Source organism: Paramormyrops kingsleyae, chromosome 14 (assembly GCF_048594095.1).
Source record: "Paramormyrops kingsleyae isolate MSU_618 chromosome 14, PKINGS_0.4, whole genome shotgun sequence".
Lineage (NCBI taxonomy): Eukaryota > Metazoa > Chordata > Actinopteri > Osteoglossiformes > Mormyridae > Paramormyrops > Paramormyrops kingsleyae.
Genome location: NC_132810.1, coordinates 16039190 through 16064659, shown reverse-complemented (window position 1 = coordinate 16064659; position 25470 = coordinate 16039190). Strand labels below are relative to the sequence as shown.

General features: G+C 48.6%; 1 protein-coding gene across 3 annotated transcripts in view; it reads right to left on the bottom strand.

Moving 5' to 3' along the window:
• Window positions 1-25470, bottom strand: part of daam2 (dishevelled associated activator of morphogenesis 2) — a 75929-nt gene that overhangs the window by 8480 nt on the left and 41979 nt on the right. For 2 of the 3 annotated variants that reach the window (XM_072699413.1, XM_023793520.2), the window contains 21 exons: window positions 24074-24148; window positions 21794-21888; window positions 14215-14548; window positions 13938-14048; window positions 13657-13760; window positions 13496-13562; window positions 13168-13285; window positions 12708-12846; window positions 10831-10889; window positions 10445-10629; window positions 9480-9764; window positions 8969-9076; window positions 8343-8372; window positions 7700-7806; window positions 6646-6730; window positions 6285-6391; window positions 5553-5641; window positions 2930-3098; window positions 2715-2822; window positions 2353-2413; window positions 1050-1181 (listed from right to left, as the gene is read on the bottom strand). In XM_072699413.1, the coding sequence (XP_072555514.1) occupies window positions 1050-1181; window positions 2353-2413; window positions 2715-2822; window positions 2930-3098; window positions 5553-5641; window positions 6285-6391; window positions 6646-6730; window positions 7700-7806; window positions 8343-8372; window positions 8969-9076; window positions 9480-9764; window positions 10445-10629; window positions 10831-10889; window positions 12708-12846; window positions 13168-13285; window positions 13496-13562; window positions 13657-13760; window positions 13938-14048; window positions 14215-14548; window positions 21794-21888; window positions 24074-24148 (2568 nt within the window). The remainder of the gene's footprint in view (window positions 1-1049; window positions 1182-2352; window positions 2414-2714; window positions 2823-2929; window positions 3099-5552; window positions 5642-6284; window positions 6392-6645; window positions 6731-7699; window positions 7807-8342; window positions 8373-8968; window positions 9077-9479; window positions 9765-10444; window positions 10630-10830; window positions 10890-12707; window positions 12847-13167; window positions 13286-13495; window positions 13563-13656; window positions 13761-13937; window positions 14049-14214; window positions 14549-21793; window positions 21889-24073; window positions 24149-25470) is intronic. The other variant, XM_023793512.2, reaches the window with a different exon arrangement.

The window sequence follows — 25470 nt, the reverse complement described above, 5'->3', positions numbered from 1 at the left end:
ATGGGAGGCAAAACATGGTGGGTTTCTGTGGTGGCAAAGGAAGCCCAGCCGCCCACAAGGACCTGTTTGTGTTCGGCCCATCACCTTAAAGCCAGACCTACCCCCAAGCACCATCTCCACAGACCCTACTGCCATCGCAAAAATGGCCTCCTTTAACGCTGCGTGAAAAGACAAGCATGCCAAAGCAGAATGTGGGAAATAAATCTGACACAGACAGAGCAGAAAAAGAAGGGAACCTAAAAAAGAATTCGAACCTGGTGACGGGCTTCCCTGGGATGTTTAAGTCATTACATGGGGCTCGAATTCACAAAGCCTCCTCTCTTTCCTCCCTCCATTGCCCTCCCCGTCGGTCGTGTTCCCACCACTCCGTCGTGTACAAACTTGGCAGCACCTCCTGCATCTTTAAAGGGTTGACACTGAAGCCCCATAGGGACAGTCCAAGTCCGTCCCCCGAATGAGAGAAAGGGGGAAAAGTGGACCCATCCTGACAAAGAAGGGCTCCGTGAGCCGGCCCGGCATGGCCCGGCATGACCCGGGAGTGATGTCAGCCAGTCACGTGCCCGGGTCTGGGAAAGTCCCTCCTTTGTGGTAACTGCTTCCATAAAATGGTGCATTGTGAATGGGATTGTAAATGTACTGGAAAACACTATTGGACTGAAATGTGCATTCTCAGGTCCGATTTCATATTAGCTGCAATTTTTTATTTTATTTTATTTATTTTATTTTGGGGGGTTAGCCCTTTGTAAGGTAGGAAGGCCTGGAGCATAGCTGTAATAGAGCGGGGGGGGGGACTGGCCCATATGCAAACATTGCTGCAGGTTTAAAAGCTTCATCACTGATGTGGTTTTCGACAGGCTAGTCAAAGGGATTTAATTGGGTTTTGGGGTTAAAACAGAGTGAACATCAGACCCTCATCAGAAGGCTAGGGTGGGGGTCCGATTGGCTCTGTACAAGGCCCAGTACAGAGACTGAAAGATCCAGAAGACCCTTGAGTCAGAACTGACATGCCTGAAGCACAGTCCCACTGAGAACGGGGGAGGGTGCAGTACCTTATTCTTGGCTTCATTCAGCTGGTCCTCCAGCTCAGAGAAGCTGAAGCTGGCCACCGTGATGAAGTCGCTGACCACCGGGACAAACTTGTCCCCGTGATCCCGGGGACGTCGTTGCTGGTACTGCAGCTCCTGTCAGGAGAGAGCGGGGGTCCAAATCACTCAGGGACCCTCAGCAGTTGTGGATTAATTACAGCTGCTATCCTAGCTTGCGTCATGGCTTTGACTGAGCCAAGAATGTGTCCAGAAATGCAAATCATCATCCCCCTCATGATTGTGGAAATGCAAATGTCTTTTCTTAGGGCAGCGCCGGTGTTTAGAGCCACTAAAAATCACGCATTTGCGGGGGCCCCCTGTTAGCTACAAGCAGTCACTGTACGTGGGGGGGGGGGGCCCGGACACAGCCCTTTGCCCCTGCCACACCTTGCATTCATCTGGAATCAAATTAGGCCCATCGCTCAACATTCCCCGTGCCCCCCTCCCATGTTTACCATCCATACACCAAATGCGCTGATGCCCAGTGGCTTAGCTGGGCTGAGATCAGGGTCTGACTTCTAACTTGCCAAGCCTGAGCCAACGATGCTTCTGGCTCCTTGCTCATTTATGACCATGAGAACTGCAATGATCCTTCTGCTCAAAGGCCAAGCCGTGAGACACATGAGAGCCCGGTTTGGGGACGCCGTCATGCCCCCCTCACCCCGCCAGTCTGGCCTAAATGGGCAAATCCGGCTCCCCCTGATTTCATCATGGCGCACTGCAGCCACTAAACACTTCTCCCTGCATCCAATTTCTGTTTCTTGCTCTTCCAAAACATAATTAAAGGCATGGTAAGTGCTTGTGGCCAGAAGCGAAATCTCCGGCTTGTGGCCGATCTCCAATCGGTGTGGCCCACAGTGGAGGTGGGTTGTTCATGGTAGCTCTTGGCTTCTCGCTAGCTTTTCTAGACGCGTCTTAAGGACGGTATGTTATTCGCAAGTGAAATCAAAATCTTGGTCAAGTAAAATAATCTTGAGTAACTTCTTTTCCAGTTATTAAGCCCTCCATTCTTTCTGTCTGGAAGGTGACCAGGTGAGCGTTTATCGCCATGGTAATGCGTGACATTCCCTTATTGCTTAATTATAGATGAGGGTTTTGTTTGGTTGGGCAGTGTATCGCATTATATCAGTGCTGTCTAGCATATCTCAAGGATAATTAACTGGCGATTAACAACAGGTTGATATAATTGGACATGCCTACAGAATTTAATTGTCCAAAAACCGGCTCTGAAGGGCGAGCCGATCATTAGCATGTCTGGTTAACCTACCGCCTCCAGAGCTTTCAGTCCACTTTTAATGCTGTACACCTCCTTTTCCAGCTCAGCCAGACTGAAAGAGAAGATCAGAAAGCAGACCGTCAGAAGGAAAAGATATCAATGCTTAGACATGCAACGCCAACGTGCTGCGATGAGAACAGGCTTCCGTGAATCATTCAGAGCAAAGCATGCAAGCTTAGCTGACCATTCTGTCTGCTCAGCAGATTCTGCAACTTAATGTTTGTCTCAGTCTGTTTTTTGTAGATGAAGTTCCTCTTTGTCGGACCTGATTTGCAGGTGTAAAGCTCCACCAGTATCTAATGGAGCCCGATCTGCAAGACATCTGTTCAGCAGGACAGTCCGTAGCTACTCACTTGACTTTGGCGGCCCCCGGTATACTTTGAAGGTCCTGCTGAATGTGGAGGATGTCTGGGTAGTGTTTCTCAAAGATCATGATCAGATAGTGAAGCATAGTGATGTTTCTGCAGCACACAGAAAAACAAAAGTCACCCATGTTGTCCATATACCCAGTGTTATAATCCTAATGCCTCAAGAAGCAGCCCCATCCTCAACACCTGTGCCCACTGACCTGTCGATGCTGGACTTGGTGTCGGCGATCTTGTTGAGGCTGGACACCTTGAAGCCATAGGCGTTGCCCCGCTGACCTTTGTTCATGAAGTTTCCGAACGCCAGTACGACCTCCAGGGTCTGTGTCAACCGCTTGCTCCTCATCACATCCCGGGAGGCACACAGGATTGCTGGACGAGGGGGAGGACAGCGTGAGAAAAAGGGAGCGATATGAGGAGCAACCGAGATGTCTTACTGCTCACCACAAGGAGCTGAAACATGAGATTTGTGTTCAAGTAAAGCACATGACGTTCTACAGTTGGACTCCAAAGGTGACCTCACTGCACCTGTGCTACTGATATTGGAGAAATTGCACTGGAGGGGAAAAAAAACTCGTCCGCTTGCTTCACTCAGGGAGCCAGACAAAAATGTTTCAATCCACAGCCCTGCATACGAGTAAACAAACAAAACTCATCCAATGTGAACAACCTTGACTCCAAGTGCAGACGCGAAGTAACGGGCATGAGGAATATGCAGTTTCCCCCGAAGTCGGACAACAGAAAAACAAAGCAGAAGAACAGAATATTCCCTGAGGGAATTCCACTGGCAGGGAGCAGGGACCGGCTCGCCCGTAAGGCCGAGAGCGGGTGCCATGAACCGGGGCTGACCCCGGGTTCCAGCAACGGCCCTGTACTCACGCTGGGATTCTCATCACAGGGCTGAAAAATCCAAGGGGGAAGTGGGAGGAGGGGCAGGGGGCAGCCCCGTGAAGAGGACGACAGCGCCATGTCCTGCCTAAAAAACAACAGAGCTCCCAATGGGAGGTGGCACTGATCCAGGTCACATGGCCGCCCGCTCCCGTGAAAACCTCAGGCCGGATGTGAAGGTAATTAATACACACACACACACGCACATGTAGGGTAAATATATCCTTATGGGGACCGCTCATTCATTTCAATGGGAAAAATGCTAACGCTAACTATGACAACCTTAACCCCCACCCTGCCCTAACCATAACCATAAGTAACCAAACAAAATACAAGAATTTTTAGTTTTTTCATAGCAGTCACTGATTTTTTTAAAATAGAGTTTTCCCTTATGGGGACCAGGAAACCGATCCCCATAAGGGAAAAAAACGGATATTTATCACGTTATGGGGACATAGGTAAACCCGCTCGCACACACACACACAATGTGCCTGGGTATGACGGCCTTCTGAATCACAGTCAATTTAAGAATCGTAAAGGTCTGTAAAAATAAGAGTAACAGATGATATACTCCCGGGTCCATCGCATCCATGGTGGGCCTCTGTGATTCTAGCTAATTTATGCTTTAAACTTGAACCTAGACATGCTGGGAAGAGGGTGGTATTTTGTTTTCCTTCTCTGTAAAAGTCCAAATAACTTGTTTTGGGGATTGGGCCTTGTCACAGAACTGTGGATTTGAAGGCCTACAGGCTCATAAGGAGTGCTTGTTAGGGACCAGAGTTGTCCCATGATTACTCATTAACATCGCCCCCCTGTGGCCAGGGCTATAATTAATTCCTTTTCCTTTTTCATGTGCATGTTGACTTCGTTTCATTCTCCCTGTCCCCATTTCCCCCAGTTTTAAGGAGACTGATGTGGTGAATAAATACAAATTTGGACACACAGAGGCAAACTCGCCTTAATGCCGATGGAAGTGCAGCCTGGTCTGTGATTAAAGAACCGCAGTGCGCCAAAGCATCCCAGTTAGGAATGGATCAGCCGACTGTGTCACATGATCTATGTCGGCTAACGTGCTGGATCTGAGGATGCCTGTTCCTTAACTGACTGGGCCAGCTGGCTGACGCTGAGTCTCTGGGACTGGATCCGTAAATGGATCAGGGATCCTTTGATCCATTAGTGGTGGTCTTGGACTGAGGAAAATGTGCACTTTTGTGTAACCGCTGCCTGTACGTGTGCATAGACGTGCATGCAGATGTAGATGCTGCGTTCTGTATATTCATACCCACACACACAGGCTGGGTGCCCCCAGTGCAGCGGCTTCCAGCTCTTTGAACTGCGGGGCCTGCTTCATGAGAGAGACTGTCCCCTCTTAACGCCTGCCAGCTTTCCAAAACAGCTTCCCTAGAAACCCAGTTCTTTATTTTCGCTGGAGGATTGGAAGTGTGAGGTCTCTGTGCATGAGTGCACACACACACACACACACACACACACACAAAGCGAGCATTCACGCACATGCACACACACACTGGGACCTCCGTCTTCTGAGTGGACAGAAAGCTTAGTAAAAAGCCCAATTAGCAACCAGCTTCCTCGCGCGTTTCCTCTCGTTTCCTGTCGTCTTGTGCCGGATGCTGTTTCAGCATCACCTCCCTGCCTGCACCTGGCTTCTCGCTTTCCTCGTGACAGCAGATTTAAATACGATCACTAGTTTATCCTGTAGACCAGCTGTGGGGAACCTGTTCCATGGAGGGCCGGTGTGGGTTTTTGGGATGGCCTCTCAATCAGCCAATAACAGTGGGTCTCCTGGATTGGAGTTGAGAACCACTGTTTTATTATTGGCTGATGGAGAAGCCATCCCAAAAACCCGCACCCACACCAGCCCTCCATGGGGCAGGTTCCCCACCCATGCTGTAGACATTAGCTTGCTTTCTGACCTACCTTCCACCTTGGGCTTGGCTTCTGCGAGGCGCTCTGCAAACTTCTTCTTGAAGAACAGGGATTGGAGTCTCTGTTGGTAGTGGTCAATTCTGGAGGAGGAGAGGGAGATGAAGTGTGAGGTGGTTCAGCCTTGGGGATGTGGAGCCATTTCAAAGCCTTTCTCACGGGAAGCTGCTTAGTGACCCTGTCAAGCACTGGTGCTGTGTGATATCAAAGAGGAGACCAGGCATATTAAATGGCTGAGTCAGAGCTGGAGAAAGCGAGAGCACTGACTAATGTTCGCCAAAAGAAAAACACCACCAACGCAGTGATGCCAGGAGATGAATCTGTCAGTTGGTTGTGATGAAGTGGACCCACTCAGTGGGATGTAACGGCAACGTCACGTGAGCGGCTCTGCGGGGAATTCCCCAATAATTTCTCAGAGGGCATTGGCTGAGTTGGATTTTTTTTCGCTTTATTGTCTATGGAGCTTCTAGATATTTTGAAGTTAAACTGAGAAAGAGCAAGCTCTGATTTTACAAGCCTTAGAAGTATGTTTGTGGCCACGGTAAGTTTTTCAAAGGAAATGAAATCCTTTGTTTTGGGGGCGGTACTGAGTTCAAATGGTCTAAAGGATAGCACTAAGAAGTTTCTCATTGTCGAGAATGATGTCATAGGTGTGCCTGAGTTTTGCCTAAGCTACAGAAGCAGAATGACCGTTGGTTGCCCTGTTGCCCTAGTAATTGCCCCCACCTGCTCATCTCGAACAGGAAGCGGTCCGCTCGCGCCATGCGCTCCAGCTCCTGTTTGTGCTCCTCCAGAAGATCAGTGTCGCTCTTCTCTGGAACAAACTTCAGTAGCTGGGAGGAAGCCAATAAACATACTGTATCAGCCACACCGCAAACGCCAACTGGCCAAACGCCCCCGTTCATCCCAAACCATCTGGGTTTTATATAACACTCGCTTCAGTCTGAGATTATCCCCAACGATGATATCGCAGATTAAATCTAAATTAACTTCTGATAGGGATGAGTCTTACGATATTTGAGCACTCAATGGAACGTGGTCTATGGATCATGTCAGAACCTTGGGCTCATGGTCCGGATGAGGCTACCTGCTCAAGCATATCCTTAGCCAGCTCCTCACGCTCATCCATCTCCAGGATCGCTCTTTTGATCTCCTCATTGCTCATCTTCAATCTGTTCAGGGTCAGAAGTTATTTGCTGCTGGGTTGTAACTTTTGCCCAAAGTAAGCGCCCTTTCTCAAGGGCACAGCAGCAGGACACGAGCTAGAACTGGAATCCACAGCCTGCAAGGTACAAGGCTGAGCCGCTAACTGCTACTTCTGCACTTCAGCTTCGGTGATTCAATTTCAAAGGACATACTGGGATATTACACAGAATCTGTCAGCAACCTTGACGTTTTGTCAAAAATGTGTCAGTTTAAGCTGCTACCGTGGCAGATGTTTCTCCTGGTGGGCAGTTTCTCACAGCGTGCCCCCCCCCCCCGCTCCCCCAACACATGCTAATTGGACCATGTCGGCAATGATTTCATTGACCTGACATCTCATCAATGGGGCATAAGCTATGCAAAGCTTATAGCAGATCAGATTTCAGCTCCCCAGAGAAGTTATTTAAGTAAGCATGACCGAAATTTGAGAGGGCTCCTCACTTGTGTGGAAATACACACCCACGCAGAGAATGGTAGCTGTGAGCCAGCCTGGGGCTGTGGGGGGTCAGTGTGATCAAAGCTCACTGAGCTGAACCCTCCTCTATAGCTCCAGTTGCACCACACCATTGACTGGGCCCTGACCACACTGCCATGTTCTTAGAGCCCTAGTTCCCTGTTCACAGCTTAGCCAAAAATGTACCTTCTGTCTGCTGATGTAACTTTAGCCACCTCAGCTTTTAATCTAAGCTGAAACATATTTCACAACCAGAAAACAAACCCATCACTGAAAGCAATCAGTTCATATAGTGGAATTTCGAATACGGGCTATTCGAATCTCTTTATTTAAAAATCTGAGCAACCTCAAAGCAGGAAGTGACATCGCACACAGTGATCTGTGATGCGATGCACGTCTGGAGTATACTTTGGAGTCCTTTACACATCCCACACGCCCTTTGAGAACATGATACAAAGCTCCAGGCGCTCAGGCTGGGACTCACTTGGAGAGCAAGATGACGCAGTTCTGGGCACGGCGGCCATCTATAACGGAGAGCTCCTTCACCTTGCGTGTGCTAAGGTAGAGGTCGTCCATGGAACCTGTCTCTTTCTGCAGGCGGAGGGAGAGGAGATGTGGAAATGCCGGTAAGATCTCCCACATCAAAAACCCACTGAGTGCAGTATTAACAAAAATCAGACTAGAGGGAGCATAGCATCTGAAAGGTAGCTCTCACCTCTAATGACAGATTTTTAGCAGTGAGAAATGCTGCTATATGTATATAACCAGCAGACGTCGGCTGCTCTCTGAGCCCCTTTTATTGGAGCTGGGCAGTAAAATGACGCCGGGCTCTTTGAAAGAGAGCTCATTTCTTCCAGACCGTGCTGCCCTCTGAAGCTGCTTGGCAGGTCATCCATGGATTTGCTTCAGTGAATCACAGCTTACCCCCTGGATGCTCACCCCGCCAACTACTTCTCGTTCCCCGTGAGGTAAACATGTTCTGTTCTGACTATCCACTTTGCCCCGCTTACAACAGAACCGGGGGAACTTTCCTAGTCCCGTATCCCGAACACGTTTCACTAGAAGGTTCTAACACAGCTCCTGCTTTCAAGCTGCAGTAGAAGCTATGTCATGCTGCAAGGACTCACCTGCTTGAAGGATTGGTTAGTGAGCAGCTCCTGCCCAGGCAGTCGTGGAGCGCAGAGAAAACAAAATTCAAACACATGCAGTAGTTAGCAACCCAAGCGGCCATAGCTGGACTAGCAGGGCTTTCAATATGTATAAAGAGGCTGGCTGGATGACTCCGGGGGCCTGGAGGGCTTTACGGGCTGATACATGTTATCATTCTTAAGAAGGAGGACACAGAAAATGAACAACCAAAGCAGATATATTGGTATTTATTTTATAATTGCAAGAATTCATCAGCTGAAAAGATAAATTGGAAACTGGGTTACATTGTGTGTCTCGTTTGTCTGGCCCCCACCTTGGCAGCCAATGAGAAGACCTCAGCCAGCCTCAACGTTGCACTAACAAACACTACGGCATGCAGCAGATCTATGCAGTCAGCCATGGTGGGAAGAGCAGCGGCTAATGACAGCCTGCAGCAAAAACTCCAGTCACACAGCAAGGCATCATGGGTAGTGACATCATTTAAAGAAACAGTACTACAGGATTGCAAATGATCGTATCACCAGCATGGAAGGACTCAGTACCAGAACAGGAAACACCCGGGGTCCAGTCATTTTGAGCAACCCCACCATGCACATCCCAATACCTGCTGTCTCTGGTAGGCTGAGAACGTCTTCTCGATCTCCTTCAGGTCCAGGATTTTGAAGGCACGCAGGTCATCGATGTCGTGCCATATAGTACCGTTGATTTTGTTCTGGGTGGAGAAAATGGCTGGACTGTGACACTGGGATACTGTGAGACTGGGATACTGTGAGACTTTCTGAAGTAAGACTTCTTGGTGGGGGTCTCACACTGTTGTTATTAATGGGTGATGGGGTGTGGCGTGTGCCTCAGCGGGTTCGGAGACTGTCTCTGATCGCAAGGTCACTGGTTTGCAGATTGATTTCACTGTTTAGCCCTTGACTGAGACCCTTAGCCTCCAGTTGCTCCAGGGATAAAATGGATAAAATCTTTACAATTCTCTACTTTTTTTACTTCTATGTCTGCTTTACATTCAAAAGCTATTGACTTACATGTGCTGTTTGACACAATCGATGGCTTCCCTGACATCTCCCCACCAAATCCGACCGGCTGAGAGACGGAGCACTGGGACTCACCTCCCCCAGTTTGGACCAGTTGAAGGACTTGAGGGGGTGGGACGGCTGGGGGATGCTCTTGGTGCGCAAACTCAGCCCTGAGCTGAATGCCACCGGCCCCGGAGGTGGGGGCGCCGTTGGGGCAAAGAGGGGAGGGGCTCCTGGGGGCGGAGGTGGCGGGGGTGGGGGCGGACAGGAAAAGGGAAGGGGGGGTGGCGGAGGAGGGAAGTCGGCCATCATGGGTGGTGGAGGCGGAGCCAGAGGGCCCCCTGGTGGTGGAAGAGGGGGCAAAAAGGAACTCCCTCCCTGAAAGGGCAGGAGAACCGAAGATTTACTGCTACTTTTAAGATGAGTTAATAATTTCCAGTGCTGATAAAGTTAATGCGTTGCTTTTTCTTAGACTTTTCATTAATTCTGACACCGCAATGGGAAAATGACCAATGGTTTGTAATATAAATTGATTTCTATACTCAACGTACACAATAAAACATTTTTTGATGATATCGCAACATGATTGGATATGCCGTTAATCCCCAAGGTGTGAAATTAATCACAAAGAAAATAATTGCTTGTATGATTCTCCCATTGGGGTATCAAAATTAGTGCATTTAAAGTTAACGCAATGAAATGCATTTTAACTTCAACATGTTAGTGTTAATCTTAATGCGTTACTTTGAAAGTCATAATAATTAACACAGGCATACAAAGAGACAGATACAGAAAATCTGTCATCATCCATCCATTCATCCATCCATTCATTCACCTTAACTGCTTATCCTATTTGGGGTCACGGGGGTCCAGAGCCTATCCTGGAGGTTACGGTTGGTCAGGGTGGGGAGCAACCTCCACACACATAGAGTGACAGCAGAGACTGGAGCCCTGGTGCCAGAGGTGTGAGGCAACAGTGCTAACCACTGCACCACCGTGCACCACCGCGCCTCTTATATCTGTAATATGAGGGGAAGCGGAGGGACAGGCCTGCTCACCGTGATGTCACCGATGCGTGACGACAAGTTGACGACTTGCTCGCGTGCCGAACGCAGCTCCACGCCCTCCCTTTGCAGCTTGTCCTTCATCTTGTTGAGTGTCTTCATCATGTCCTCCTTCTCTTGTGTCTTGGTCTCGCACTCCCTCTCCTTGCGTTCCAGACGGGCCATGAGCTCGGCGTGCTCTGGGGGAGGGAGCGGAGGGGGAGGGCGGGAAGATGCTCATTGTTACGCTGATGTTACACCATGGAGCCTTCCGATATAGGGTAACACGCGTACTTTTCTAAGCTCGGGATACAGGTTTTAGCCAATAACCAGTGGAATATGTTGCATTTCAGACAAATTCCAGCAGGAGGCAGGGTGGGGAAGATGGCACGGAGAGATACCTTTCCTGAACTTCTCCGCCTGATCTCTCCACTGTTTCACCTCGTTCTCGTTCACCAACCTGTCAGCACAGAGTGACCATATATGGGTATGTCAGTACCGCCATTCGTATGACCATGTCCGTCACACTGTCCGTGTCCCAACACAACGTCGGGACGACAGTAACACAGGCGAATAGAATGGACCCGTTCTGTTTCCTGAAGGACCATGGAGACAAATGCGGTTTCTAAACCATCAGTCATCTTCTTTGCATGTTGCCTGAAATGATTCATTGTTAAAGCCGTACCTTCGTGTTGCACAGCTTATACTGGAACTACCCCAGCAAATATATACTGAGTTACAGTGAAAAGATTAATTTCAGTTCCCTAACACTGGCTGATAGTGACAGCGACAGCATGCAGTTATAACATGTAGCACAGACGCTTGTTTAGTACTGGAAGGAATTACCCATAAGTGCAAGATTCAGATAAACAAGTTGTACAGATGTCTGGTTAGTACTCCATGCTCACCTTCTTCAGACTAAACAGAGCTAAAGGAGGATGGAAAAGGGCAGAAGTGAGGGGGAGGCACCAGGGGAAGAAGAGAAAATGAAAAGTCGAGGGGACGAAGGAGTCTGTTATTGCTTCGGTGTTTTGTTTAGCAGACCGACCGTGTCGGCTCAGTGGCATATGCACCTGCTCTCGCGCCTCACTGGTCTGTGCGGGAGCTGGTGAGTTAATGAGGACGTCACGCGACGGGAGCCAAAACAGCCCGTGACCCATACAATCCCCTGACCTCTGAAACGTAGGCGAGCTGAAAGCATCGAAGCTAAGTGAAGCTAGCGTCCTGCTCCTTTGCCTGCTTTGTGTAAAGCTATCCTGCTGCAGTGTTTAGAATCGCAGAGTGCTGAGGAATTATCTAGCTGAAGGCCGCACTTGTCCACGTGCATCTAGTTTGAAGACAGAGGCTGAGCTCGTGCCCCGACCATGGCTGGTTGAGTCGGATTAGCGAGTCCTGATCCCAGCTGCCGAAGCTCCTGCTCTCTGTTCTTCTGTATCTAAAACAATCATGTGGTGTGAGGCTCAGTGGGTTCGGATGTTGTCCCTGTGATCAGAAGGTCACTGGTTTAAATCCTGGGGTTGGCAGAGTGATTTCACTGTTGGGCCTTTAAGCCCCAATTGCTCCCAGGACTGTCTGATCCTTTTCCCCCCCAAAGCAGACGTCACGTCAGATGGATGCGTCAGCTAAGTAAATTAATTGATTTTAAATCTGCCCTCAGATCTGTTCTTGCTGAGCGTTAGTCTCTCCCATCTTTCCTTCCATAATGCCTGCTGCCCAGGCTGCAGTCTTCCAGGCGTCGGTACGTGTTTGTCTGTTTGTCCAGCTCTCCATTGCGTGCCAGAAGAGCTAGCCTTTGAACGGATCAGTGTTTCCACGTGGCCTGGTCAGGTCTGAGCCCCTCGAGCATCCGGGCACCAGCGGATGCTGGGCCTGCTTTTGATCTGCTGGGATCCAGCTGGTTCCGGATGCTGTGAAGTCTGTCCTCAGCATGAGAGACTCCATCTTCAAAAGGCTAATTTTAGCTGTTTTCAGCACCAGCACCGACGTCTCAGAACTCCGTTAACTACTTAAAATCGCCAGTATATTGAAAAAATCATCTGGTTCAAATCAGGAGAGCATTACAGCCAAAGAGACTCCTTTCAAATATTATGCGAAAGAAGGACTATTTGGACTGTGATGACGAGCTTGAGCTATAATGTGATATAATTTAAGATTAATAAGCTATGGAAACAAATGGCGTGAAACTTCCTGGAAACGCTTAACGGGACGTAATGCGTGACCGAGAGCCGGATTACTGTGCTGGTGTGACGCTAGCAGTGGAAGGGGAGCTTGCACTCACATGCGGATGATGTTCTTCACGCTGAAGTTGTCCAAGGGCGCCAGGTCGGGGTCCTCGCCCTTCTCGTCCTGCAGGACCATCTGCTGCAGAATGCGGTCCAGCAGCTGCCATTGCTGCAGGCTGCTTGCGCCACGCTTATCTGAGGCGAGAGAGGTCAAAAGTCACAGGTCACAGGTGGACATGGGTAACGCTGCTGGAGTGCAGTGACAACAGCATTAGGCTGGTGAACGACAGCCTCACTGGAGGTCAACCTGACTCTCTTTTTCAATCAGGCTAGTGAAATCGCTCTTTCTCCATGTTATGTCAGATGCAGCCTCAGTTGAGAGAGTCACAATCAACTTTGTCCATATCTACTGCACAGATGTCGTCACCTGACTCGGGCTAACCTTCATGCTTGGCATGGAATCTAACTGACTGAAAGACCAGGACACGGTTCACATGGTGGCAGACTAACACTCACAAGGCATCATGAGGCAGTGCTGGAGGATGGAGAGCATGTAGGGATATGCGTCTGTGTGCGTCAGCTTCTTCTTGATCACCTCAAACATCTGGGTAGCACTCTTCGTGTCCACATGTTCCTGTGTGGGGGAGTTCCATTCTCATCTCATCTCTCCCAGCTTGAACTTTAATCGCAAATGAATTATTTAGCGCTCATTTTAATTACAGCTACTCCTTGCAAAAGGAGCTTAATCCTCCACTGTCAAAGCAAAATAGAATGTGGTTCTCTGGTGTTTGCCATGGTGGGCACTGTGCCACCGTGGTCCAAAGATAAGCTCTTGTCCGCTCACCATGTCGAAACGCTTGGCTAATTCTAAGTCATCTTCATTCCGCACCATCTCAAAGAAATCCAAGTGTCTGCAGATAGAACACAGATGGTCACACTCTGGCCGTTACCATGACCCAAGATTCGCATGGTAACCGAGAACGAGGGTTCAGGCTTCTTCGCTACCTGTCTAAGGTGGCGTTTTCATGTTCCCTCAGCTTTTCAATCACAGGCTGGATCCCCAGCATCAGGAACTCGTACCTGAGATGGAGGCGAAACTCTAGACTGTCCTGGTGAAACATACAGCATCAGAAATATGAGTATACATGAAATTACACTAAGGCAATCATGATGGAAGCAGGATTAGCCACAGGACTTAAATTTGTGAAATGTGATACTGGAAGATATACAAGCTACTAGCCCAATGTAATCTCGAGCCATTAGCATGGCCGTTGCCCTCGACTTACCTCTCCTGCCCCAGCATTGAGAACAGCATTGATGAAAGACATAATGGCAGTCTTCAGGTTGACCTCGTCTCTGTAGCGTCCGGTACTCCGATCCAGCTCGTTGAGCAGCGTCTATGGGGAGGGCCAGGGTAAGTTCTGCTGGACAAACCCCATGTGATGCTCCAGGCAAGCTTCACCACCGGCAGCCCCCCCCCCCCCTCCAAAAAAAAAAAATTCACTGCCCATTTTAACTTTGTCTGGTGACCTAGGCGAATAGGGTTGAGCAGCGTGACTCTACCTGAAAGCGGGTCCTCTCCGCTGCATACTTCTGGTAGTGGAGCATAGCCTGTAGGACTTTCTTATGACCGTCAGGCACCAGGCACACGGCTCCCAGGATCTCTAGCACGGCCACTTTAGTCTTGATGTTGTCTTGGCGCAGGCTCTGGGAGATGGTGTTGATGCTCTCCGGGTGTGCCAGTACGTGGGCACGACCCTGTGAGTTGTTCATCAAGGCCTTGATGCAGCCGATCACAGATGTGTGGATGCGGCTCTCCGACGTCTCGTAGTCCATGCTCTTCAGGAAGTTCAGGAGGCAGGTGAGGCCGTCCAACTCTATGAATCGTGTCACAAACCTGCACAGGATGGAGGAAGGTGTGACGTGGGCTGTCAGCAATTAGCACTGCAGTTATTAACTTATGGAAACTCAACACACAAGGCAGACAAGTACAGTCAGGTACACCTGGACCATCTAATGGAATTCCTTCATCTTCATCTCCATTTAATCACACTTATACGTCACCTGCTCAGACAAAATTGCTCATGGTCTGTACTCAAGTATTCTTCTGTTATGTTTAATTATGTTGTCCTGAATCTAACCTCAAACTCATCACGTTAATGACTGTAGCACAGTTTTCCAACATTTGAGATAATTAAAGGTTAATTAAGAGATTAAAGTGTTCTCCGTGTGAGTGTTTTCCAATGACCTACTAATACACTAATATGTGAAGCAGATGTCTAGCTGGAAAATAAGGGGCCTGACTTTTGTTATATTCACCAAATCCATTGGTCTCTCCCTTGTGAGAAGAATCTGGCCTAGTTGAAGAATATTAGCTTGGACCAAAGGTGGGAAAATACGCAGTGAGTGATGGGGGACACATTGTTTTGACATCATTTAACATCAATGGTCTAGGTTTCACCCATGTCTAAGTCTGACTCCTTTATTATATAATCATTCCCACATTTCTCTAGTCTATGTCTCACCTCAAGTGTGTCATTTGGACACGTCAACTCTATCACCATTGTAACATAATAAAGCTGGACACCAGTGACACAAAGCTTGAGAAAAGTGAGGATCTCTGATCAAAACGAACATTGAATATGGGTGACAAGTCTTATTTTGATAATTATCATTTCCAGTAGCGGCCCTAGCTGGTGTGGTGCCCTAGGCGAGCATCACCACTGGCACCCCATGTCGGAGGCAAGAGGAACTTTGCTGGAAAGTCTTTTCCTCCTCAGAAGTTGGTGCCCTAGGCGGCTGCCTATGTCACCTATAAGATTGACATTTATGTGTGTTACTGTGACTGTGGTATGTTTTTCTTGTCAAAAGCAGTGTTCCAGGCTTGACTGGCAACATGAAACCTTATGTTCAACAAAGCCATCACCTGGCTTGGACTCTCGACTTGGACTTCTGGAACATAAGCTCTTGCTGGTGAGCTTTCAGACCTCCATGGTTGAACTCAGGGGTTAAGCGGTCTCTACAGGCACTATTAAGCTGGATTATTCCTGGTCTTCCACCTTTCAGCACATGGAGCTTCAGCTGGCCTCAGATGGAGCCAGGAATGTTTGGCCCATTTGCAGGAGCACAGGCTCAGCCGTCCCATTTGACTGGCAGCTGGACAGCTGGGAGAGCACGGCGAGTTATCCCGGCTGGCCAGCCGGCATCTGACTGGAGGAAAGTCCACAGTAGGCCCGAGTCGGATGATCTGGTTATCTGACACTCTTGCTACTCTAACATACACACTTGCTCAAATTCTGGGCCTAGCTCCACTGGCGCCATATGTTCCTATTCTCTATAAAGGGCTTTCAATGCTGACAAGTTCTCAGAACTGAGAACAAACCGTTACAAGCACCGCTGGCCAGTCGCTTCCCCCCTCCTTTCGTTCTTTTTTTGGAGACAGCCATGGGAATTGATCTAAACAGATTCTGACCGACTCGAGCGTCTACTCCCCTCTATTTCACCTTCCTCTTCCAGCTCAGCGCCGTTTGGACGCACCCCCACATACCGTCTGAACCCGAGGTGGCCCCTCGCTCTGGAGACCCGCATACGATATGAGCTGGGACACAATGGAGGGGCTGAGTGTTTCTCGGACGCGGCCAAGGACTCGCGCTGCCCAGAGAAACATCCCAGTAAAAACAGAGACAATGGGAGAACAAAATGAACCAGGGCTTGGAAATTTGGGACCGGTTGGTCCCTACGGGATACCGGGGGCTGAACTGGGCCGGGGGGGCCTCAGCTCTTTGAAACAGCAGCTTAGCTGGTGCTGACAATGATCAGGGGTGACGAGATTATATTAGAGTGATGGAGAACAGGGCTGGGTGTCTGACACACACCGGCGACTGTGTGGGGAGGAGGGGGAGGAGGAGGAGCGTGGACCAGTCTTCAAAGGGTGAGAGGGGGAGTAATGAAACAGGCCCCGAAAAGAAACCAAAGCACACTGCCTGTTACTGACTTTTTCCTCTTGCCGTTTTTGACACCACTGATTGTCCAGGAATGGGAGGAGTTGCAAGGTCTTAGGCCTTGGTGACCTGGCACTAACCCCTGACCTTCAGCATGAGTTCATGGTGCTCCCCGAACCCCCGGCTGCTGCCGCTACTCATTTTCCATCAGAAGCATAGGAGAGGTTTTCATGTTTTCTTTTTTCCCCCTGTTCTGTTGTAGAGCGATACAGCGGCAGCCTCCAGCAGGACACATCTGGTCCGGTGGGAGACGGTCCAGCTCCTGAGTGAACTTTGGCCAGGGGAGCTGCTCATCAACGCAGCGCCAACTGGTGGCCGTCCACATCTGCCGGCTCAATTCCCTTACTCCCCTGCTCCCTGGCTCACATCTCCGGCACTGCTGGATTGACTGGACGGGGACCAGGAATCCCAGTTTGAGGACAGTTCTGATGGAGTAAAGTGACGATTTTATGAGGGTAAGTCAGAACCAGCACAACAGATGCACTAGTGGCCTCGTAGAACGTTCCGTGTCGTGTGGCCTGAACCACACAAAGCCACGTGTGTTGATGTGCAGCTCTGCACACACTCCTGCTCCTGATTGGAATCCCTTTGTTTCCCTATTCCTACTTATCCTACAAGTGCTTGAGATGGGGTGGGGGTCTGTAATTACACCCCTGCAGCAGGAACAGGGATGGGGGGGGAGTAGCACAGCTGGATTATTACCCCCTCCCCAGCCCTTTAAACCGCCTCCAACACAAACCGCTCCAGCTCTTGCTTTGAGCAGCATGATGTGGCTACCTCTCCTGTTTCTCTTTCTCCCCCTGCTTTCTCTCAGATGCTAACCCCCTCACCCCCCCCAGCCCGTGCCGATTGCCCCAGCGTGGGGGTATTGACACAGAACAAAGAGAAAACACTTCCACATCCAAAATCTCCAAATGTATGATATTAGGTTCCTGCCAAATATCTCGTAAAATCTCTGGATTTTTATCGGTTTATGCGTATCTCTCCATTTCAGAAGGTCGGAAAATAAACGTTGATGCTCGAGCTTGTCGGCTCGCAAGAAGCTTTCAAAGGGCACCGAGGCCGACAGCTAGCTGAGTGTCAGAGTGTTGCTTGCTTAGCCCCTGTCTGAACTTTGCTTTCCTTCAAACTAACCGGGGACCGTAGAGAGATCCTTCCCTTCCATAGCCTGAAAGCCATCATGCAGCCCCAGCTAACCAGAGTGGCAGTGCTTTCTGGACCTAAACCACTGGACTGCTTCCCAGATACATGTGTAGTATGTGTGCCTGTTGCATAATACGGTTCACTCAGCATTAGCTATCTGCCATAGATGGGCAGACCAATAAATGGTCATCTAACCATGGCAACAGTGACATTTAAGTTTAAGATTAAGATTCTGTTTTCAAACCCTGAAATATCCCATAAAGGTGTGCAAGGGTAGGTCACGCAAGCTAGCTTAGCGCTACTTCCTCCGAAGCTACTTAGCCATCTCCTGCCTGGTACGGTCACTCCTTTGCGGTTCATTTGCATGCTCATATTGGGTAAACACAAATGCATCTGTCAACAGTTGACAGAACTAGTCTGCGTTCCCTGGGGGGGGCACTCCCGTGTGACCCTTCTACGTCGTCGCCTAGTGCTAGTGTCCCACCCGCCCTCATCAGGGGCCAGTTACTAAGATCACAGGAAGGAAGGAATCACCGCAGTGCGATTAAAGGGCTTGTCAAAGCTTAGATAATGATCTCGGGAGTGCAGGCAGGGCTGTAGCAGTGGGTGTAAGGGGAGTGGGCAGATATACATTGTAATTGTCACTATAATCTTAAAGCTATGTTTGTAGAGCAGCTGGGGCTGGTATCTAATGAGGACCAGACTCTTCTTTCTTCTCCAGCCCATATATGCATGTAGTTCACTTAGCTTACAGAAACACACACACACGGACCTCAAGCCCCATTAAACTCAGAAGGACACACGCCACCGGAGATGAGATGCCATGACAGGGGTGGGGTTAAGGTCATCAGATGCTCAGGATTACCACATAAACGTATGGCAGGGATTGAAGACATAGACTTCCATGATCGCGGTGTGGCACAGGAAACGCATGTGGGCTGCATATTGAAGTAGTCCCCAATGTCAGCCTAGCCTAATGCCGGGTAATCTCTGTTTACCACACATCTGAACAATGGGGGCTGGGCAAGCTTTTATCTTCGCTGTCGTCGCATGTTAAATCGCATCGTGGGAGAGTATGCAAAGTTGTAAATATTTGGGAGTTCTATCCATGGTGAAAGGGCAGTCTTGGAAGTCTGTGTATGCCGTCCTCTGTAATATAACTCAATTATCTCGGTTCTGTTTGTGAGTGCAATTTTGTGTGGCTAATGGGGTCAAATAAATCTTCTGAGGTATTTTCTAGAAGTGGCTAAAAACAAGCCATGTGATTTGATTTCAAGCCTGGACACCAGTCTACTGAAACATAAACGTTTTCATGGAAGGTGACAGCAATGAAAAAACTGCAACTAATTTCCCAGTTACTGACAGTGAGATTTTATATGGTCTTCAAACATCCCACACATGCTGATATTTGTGTTCTTTGCACAGGCCTGGTCATTGTCTGCCTCAATTTACAAATAGCCCAAATCTAAACTGTTTATTGAGTCAGGGTTTACAAACGGCCATATTCTAATGCTGAGCTGAAGCCTATGGGATGTCTTACAGTGAGACTGGAATCAGTGACTTGGAACTTCATGAGTCAGACAATTTCTCTGAGGTTTTCTGAGTTAAAATGAACAATCATTCATCCTTTCATGGTCTGTGAATGTGTCTATAGAAGTTCAGGTTTCCGTCTGAGAGCAGCGTGTGTGAGCAGCTCATGGAGACTTACTCTACAAAGTAACTGTATGGCTTGATGGACCATAACACTCTACTTTTGAGATGTCCAATAAACTCAGCTATTCTACATCGGTGAGGATAGTCAGGTTCCAGGTGACTGTTCTCCAGTTGTTTTCTGCCTGATAATATCAAATTATTTTTCTGAGCATATCTTTGTCTTCACTAATGAAAATGCGAGGGCAGCTGGCTGATACAAAACTACTGCCTCTTCATAACCCCTGACGTCTGACTGTTGCCTCTCTTCTTCATAACCCCTGACGTCTGACTGTTGCCTCTCTTCTTCATAACCCCTGACGTCTGACTGTTGCCTCTCTTCTTCATAACCCCTGACGTCTGACTGCTGCCTCTCTTCTTCATAACCCCTGACGCCTGACTGTTGCCTCTCTTCTTCATAACCCCTGACGTCTGACTGTTGCCTCTCTTCTTCATAACCCCTGACGTCTGACTGTTGCCTCTCTTCTTCATAACCCCTGACGTCTGACTGTTGCCTCTCTTCTTCATAACCCCTGACGTCTGACTGTTGCCTCTCTTCTTCATAACCCCTGACGTCTGACTGTTGCCTCTCTTCTTCATAACCCCTGACGTCTGACTGTTGCCTCTCTTCTTCATAACCCCTGACGCCTGACTGTTGCCTCTCTTCTTCATAACCCCTGACGCCTGACTGTTGCCTCTCTTCTTCATAACCCCTGACGTCTGACTGTTGCCTCTCTTCTTCATAACCCCTGACGTCTGACTGTTGCCTCTCTTCTTCATAACCCCTGACGTCTGACTGTTGCCTCTCTTCTTCATAACCCCTGACGTCTGACTGTTGCCTCTCTTCTTCATAACCCCTGACGTCTGACTGTTGCCTCTCTTCTTCATAACCCCTGACGTCTGACTGCTGCCTCTCTTCTTCATAACCCCTGATGTCTGACTGCTGCCTCTCTTCTTCATAACCCCTGATGTCTGACTGCTGCCTCTCTTCTTTATAACCCTGATGTCTGATTGTTGCTCTCTTCTTCATAACCCTGACGTCTGACTGTTGCCTCTCTTCTTCATAACCCCTGACGTCTGACTGTTGCCTCTCTTCTTTATAACCCTGATGTCTGATTGTTGCTCTCTTCTTCATAACCCTGACGTCTGACTGTTGCCTCTCTTCTTCATAACCCTGACGTCTGACTGTTGCCTCTCTTCTTCATAACCCCTGACGTCTGACTGTTGCCTCTCTTCTTCATAACCTCTGACGTCTGACTGTTGCCTCTCTTCTTCATAACCCTGACATCTGACTGTTGCCTCTCTTCTTCATAACCCCTGACGTCTGACTGTTGCCTCTCTTCTTCATAACCCCTGACGCCTGACTGTTGCCTCTCTTCTTCATAATCCCTTCCTCTCATGGCAAAATGATCAAATCCTGCTGTTGCTGCCGCACCAGCCAAGCCCGACGTGGCAGTGCAGTTCTGGGTCCACAGGCCGAGGGAATCTCTCGCCCCGAGACAGGCGTGCAGATACATACACCAAGAACAGCCCCGTTATTGTTTCCTGACTGATGAGCTCTCGACTCGCAGCTGTCGTCCTGCTTCTTGCAGTTAGGGAACTTGTGCTTGTATTCTGGCGCGACAGAAAAGCGAAAGTGTTTCTCTTTTAATCGGGGAATTGTGAGAATGCCAGAGCTGGCTCAATCTGAAAATATCATCCCCCCAAACCTCGGCTCCGCCACGTGGGAGATGGCTCATCTACAAAGGAGGGGCCAGGCCATTCCGGCCGTACCCTGCCGCTCCACGTGGTCCCGCCAGGCATGTGGACCAATGCCCAGCCCTGGGACGCCTTCCTACCCATGACCAACCAATCAACAGACACCCAGCAGTGGATCCCTGCCTGGGCACATGAGTTTGAAGTCTGGGGCCTCGAGTTTCCTAGCAGAGCAGCCACATTGCTAAAAAATGAGAAAAAGGTGCAAAGGCTGTTGATGAGTTGGGGGGAGCGTGGTCTGGATATTGTGTGTTTGTAAAGAGATGCTCTAGATAAATACACTGGCACGCTTTTTTGGTCTGCTGGTGACATTTGTGGATGATTAAGCAACAATCCCTGGACACCAAATGTGCAGCAGAAGAAATGTGCCTTGTTGATATGAGGCAAAGCTGAATATCGAAGACCAGTTGACCATTTTGATACAGGAGAACTGATGCCCCATTGTTTAGACTTCAGCTTGAGTGAAAGCATGTCATTGGCCAAGCACCTGAAAGAACAATGCCTCATTGGCTCAGAAGTATAGCTTGTTAAGCTGTTTAGGTGACATGCCATACCTCATTGGCTGTGTGCGCAATGCCGTCTTTAGGTCCTCCACAACTTTGTTCCTCATCTCCATCTCCTCCTCGTCAAAGGCAAACAGCGTCTGCATCTGTAAAATGTTTGGATGGTTCACGTTTACAGTAAATCCCAGCTCCTGCAGTATGTGGCACGCCATTGGTCAACCTGACATCTAAGCACGCCTTGTCCAGTCAGACCACAGACCTAGTGATAGTCAGTTTATGAGATGGGTGTTGGGCCTTTCACAGCAAACAGAGGGCACAACATCTTTGATACCCATCTGTGTGTCACTGATATCCATCGAACAAGACGGAGACTGTATTTCCAGTGTGGTTGCTGCCTTCACTCAAACTGTCAAATCTGTTCAGCAGAGACACTTCATGGTAGATTTTCCTGTAAAATTGTATTTTGCATTAAGCAGAACAGTTATTCAAATATTAACTACAACGAATGCAACATCGATTTATCTGCTCGTTAAAAGCTCACCCACTACATTATGGCCTCTGTTAAGTTTGTTTTGAACATTTGTTCCACCAGCTTCTGTTTGTCCAGTAAGGGCACTGCACCGAGCTGAGCTCTTCAAACGGATCTCTGCTGTTTTCCTTACGGGTACAATAAAACCCATTCACAAGATGTGTATATTTATTTGATTTAAAACACTTTTTAAAAAAATCTAAATTAACTGAAAGGCTGGCGTGTGTGTGTTAGCCTGCTAAATGAAGAAAGTTGTGAAGAGAAATGGCTCTGGTGTTCAAGTTTATGGCTTGAAATCTGTGTGAGTGGCACAAATGCAAAGTGTGCGCCCATACTCGGGTCTTAATGACCATTCGAGCCCTTAACCTCGGCTCTCGTGACCATCCGTCAGATCCACTGCTAATTCAGGTTGTGCTCTTCCAGGGAAGGGAGACTTGGAAGGAGAACTTAGTGAGTATATCTGTTCTTTTTAAAACTATATTAGAAACTTCTGCTGATTACTGCTGAACTATAGACAGACAATTTTAATATTCAGCCCCTCCAGACTTCAGTACTGCTACTTAGACCCCTTGTTAAAATCGTATTATAATCATAAATAATGTCTGGTCTACATTCACCTTGGATCAGTATATAAAACAGGTATTCTTAGACTTTTTGGTCAGTCTGCGATGAGTTGAGTTGCGTGAGTGAAGTTTGGTGGTTCTACGTTGCATTTTTGTACCATGTTAACCCATTTTACCTTAACCACATTGATTCATAAGGTGTATTATCGGCTGTGTCCGCCTTAACTTGCGGTTCTGTCTGCATCTGGACTCCTGAGAACTCCTGATCTAGAATCTTTGAAGCTTTGAGTTCTTCTGAGTTGCAGGACTCGCTAAACCTTCCAGCTCCTCATCTCAGCATAAAGACCTTCATTCTTCAAGTTTATCGAGGTAATATACTGTATATTATGCACTCCTGGCTCTGAGCGATTCAGATTGAAGATTATTTTAATGTTAGGGTTACAGCATTAGGCCAGGGCTCACATTGCCCATGGGGGGTCACACAGCGGGTACCATACTGGTCACAAGATCACTGGGTCCCAGGTTCAAGTTCTAGGCACGCCAGGTACGTTATACTATCCAGCTCGCATTAATAAACAAAAACAGCTGCATACACAGCAGGCGGTGCAGGTTTCTCTGGATCAGTAATGTCAACTAGGAAAATAAATTAGTTAATATAGAATAGCAGAAACACACAGTGCCCTGTTCCTCTTTTGCGTTCCTCATTCCAGGACATGCTTGACTTATATTCCACAAATCTCGACTAACGACATTTTCTGCTAGAAGTGGACCTTTGCCATCTAGCCAGAAAATGACATCAAACGGCATCAACGTGGAACTGGAGCTTCATGGCACTGGCTGGTGATCTGGTGAAGCTTGTCATGTTGTCTAATACTTGTTTCTCCTCAACTCTTTCCGTGCTCTTCTTTGGACGCCTGTGCAGATGACCTCCTGGTGCGCGGCTCCCCACTGCCCTGATCTCCCATCAGCAGAGTAAGTCTGCAACATTTTTAAGCATATTTTTGATGTGCTAGGAAGGGCATGACCGACATTTTATAGTGGCTGATTACATACTTCTGTATCGCTCAGCTGGACATTTTTCTGATGCCTGACACCCTGAGGCTTTTGAGAGATTAAAGGCCATTTGTTGTCGACCAGGGGCGTGAGTGTCTAGCGGGAGGCAGGAATGTGTGTGGTGTGAAGTGGTGGGGGGGGGGGGGGGACGGAGGGGATGAGCACATGGGGGGAAGAGCTACTCACTGCAGCCATGGAGTTAATGCGGTCGATGTAGTAGTCGGGCCAGCTGGTAGCCAGCTTGTTGGGGTCCTCTTGTTCCTGGAAGAGAGAGAGAGACCGCAGCATGTTAGCATGTTAATGCAAACTTCAGGCTTGCTGATGAATAGACCCTCATCTTTATCCCCATATTTTTGACATGTGGTCTTAAGATTAGTTGACAGTTAGAAGTCTTCATGCGCTCCTACAGATCGGTTACATGATGTTAGCTGGGAGAGAGAAGCAAGTTCCCAAGTGACGGGAAAAACGGTGACAGCCAGACCCTGGACTGATGAATGTGCCTATATCGTCCATTGCCATGCCAACACCAACACACACCACACCATCATCATCATCATCATCATTATTATTATTTTATTATTGCTGTTCATTCTGTTGGCAGTCGTGGTAAAAGCTGAACACATCTGCAGTTTTAACAGGTGTCGGGTGTCGTTCACCCACTTGGGGCCAACAGCAGCAAGTCCAGTTAGGTCCCAAACACTGTGTATCGGTGACCCATGTTGGCATGCGTTCTGTACAGCCACCGCCCTTGTGCCAAGGATGGGTATGGCTCACGGCACAGAAGCCCTGCTTAAAATCTGGGTCGAATGCAGGAGTACAGACAATTCGATTGTGGAGGCATTTTAATAGCACAGCCCCCCAGGCAGCGGCCTGGTCTTCAATAACACGCCTGAAGTGCATTTCCACTCATTTCTGGTGTCCAGGAAGAGAGAGTCACAGGCCAAGCTTCTCTAAGTATGTGACGGCAATTTTGGACAGAGATTATCGAGGACTATTGAATTTCTGTTATTGTTTCTGTGGGTTTACAGGCCTGTTGGAGAGCTGGAAAACACATTTTTTGATGGAAAATGTCAATTTCCTCTATGGAATACTTGTCAATTTTATTTGTGTGTGTGTGTGTGCATGGGTGTGCCTGTGTGTGTGTGTGTGTGTGTGTGTGCCTGTGTGTGTGTGTATGTGTGCCTGTGTGTGTGTGCGTGTGTGTGTCTGCCTGTGTGCCTCTGCCTGTGTGTATGTGTGCCTGTGTGTGTGTGTATGTGTGTGTGCGTGTGTCTGCCTGTGTGTGTGTGTGTGTGCTTTGCATATTTACAGTATTGGGATTATCACTGTAATGTGTTTTCCCTTGTGCTGAGCGGGGGGGCGGCATGAAGAGCACGGCAGCACGATGATATCCAGAGAGCTGCAGCATCATGACTGCAGTTTACAGCTCTGATGCCCACAGCCACTCTGCTCCACTCAGGCAGCCATTCAGGGCCTCCATAAAACCGGAGGCGATTCCCCGAAACCGACTGACCTGCAACACGTCTCACTCTGAATGGCAGCTAGCCGCCTGTCATCCGGAACGACAACATCAGCATGAAAAT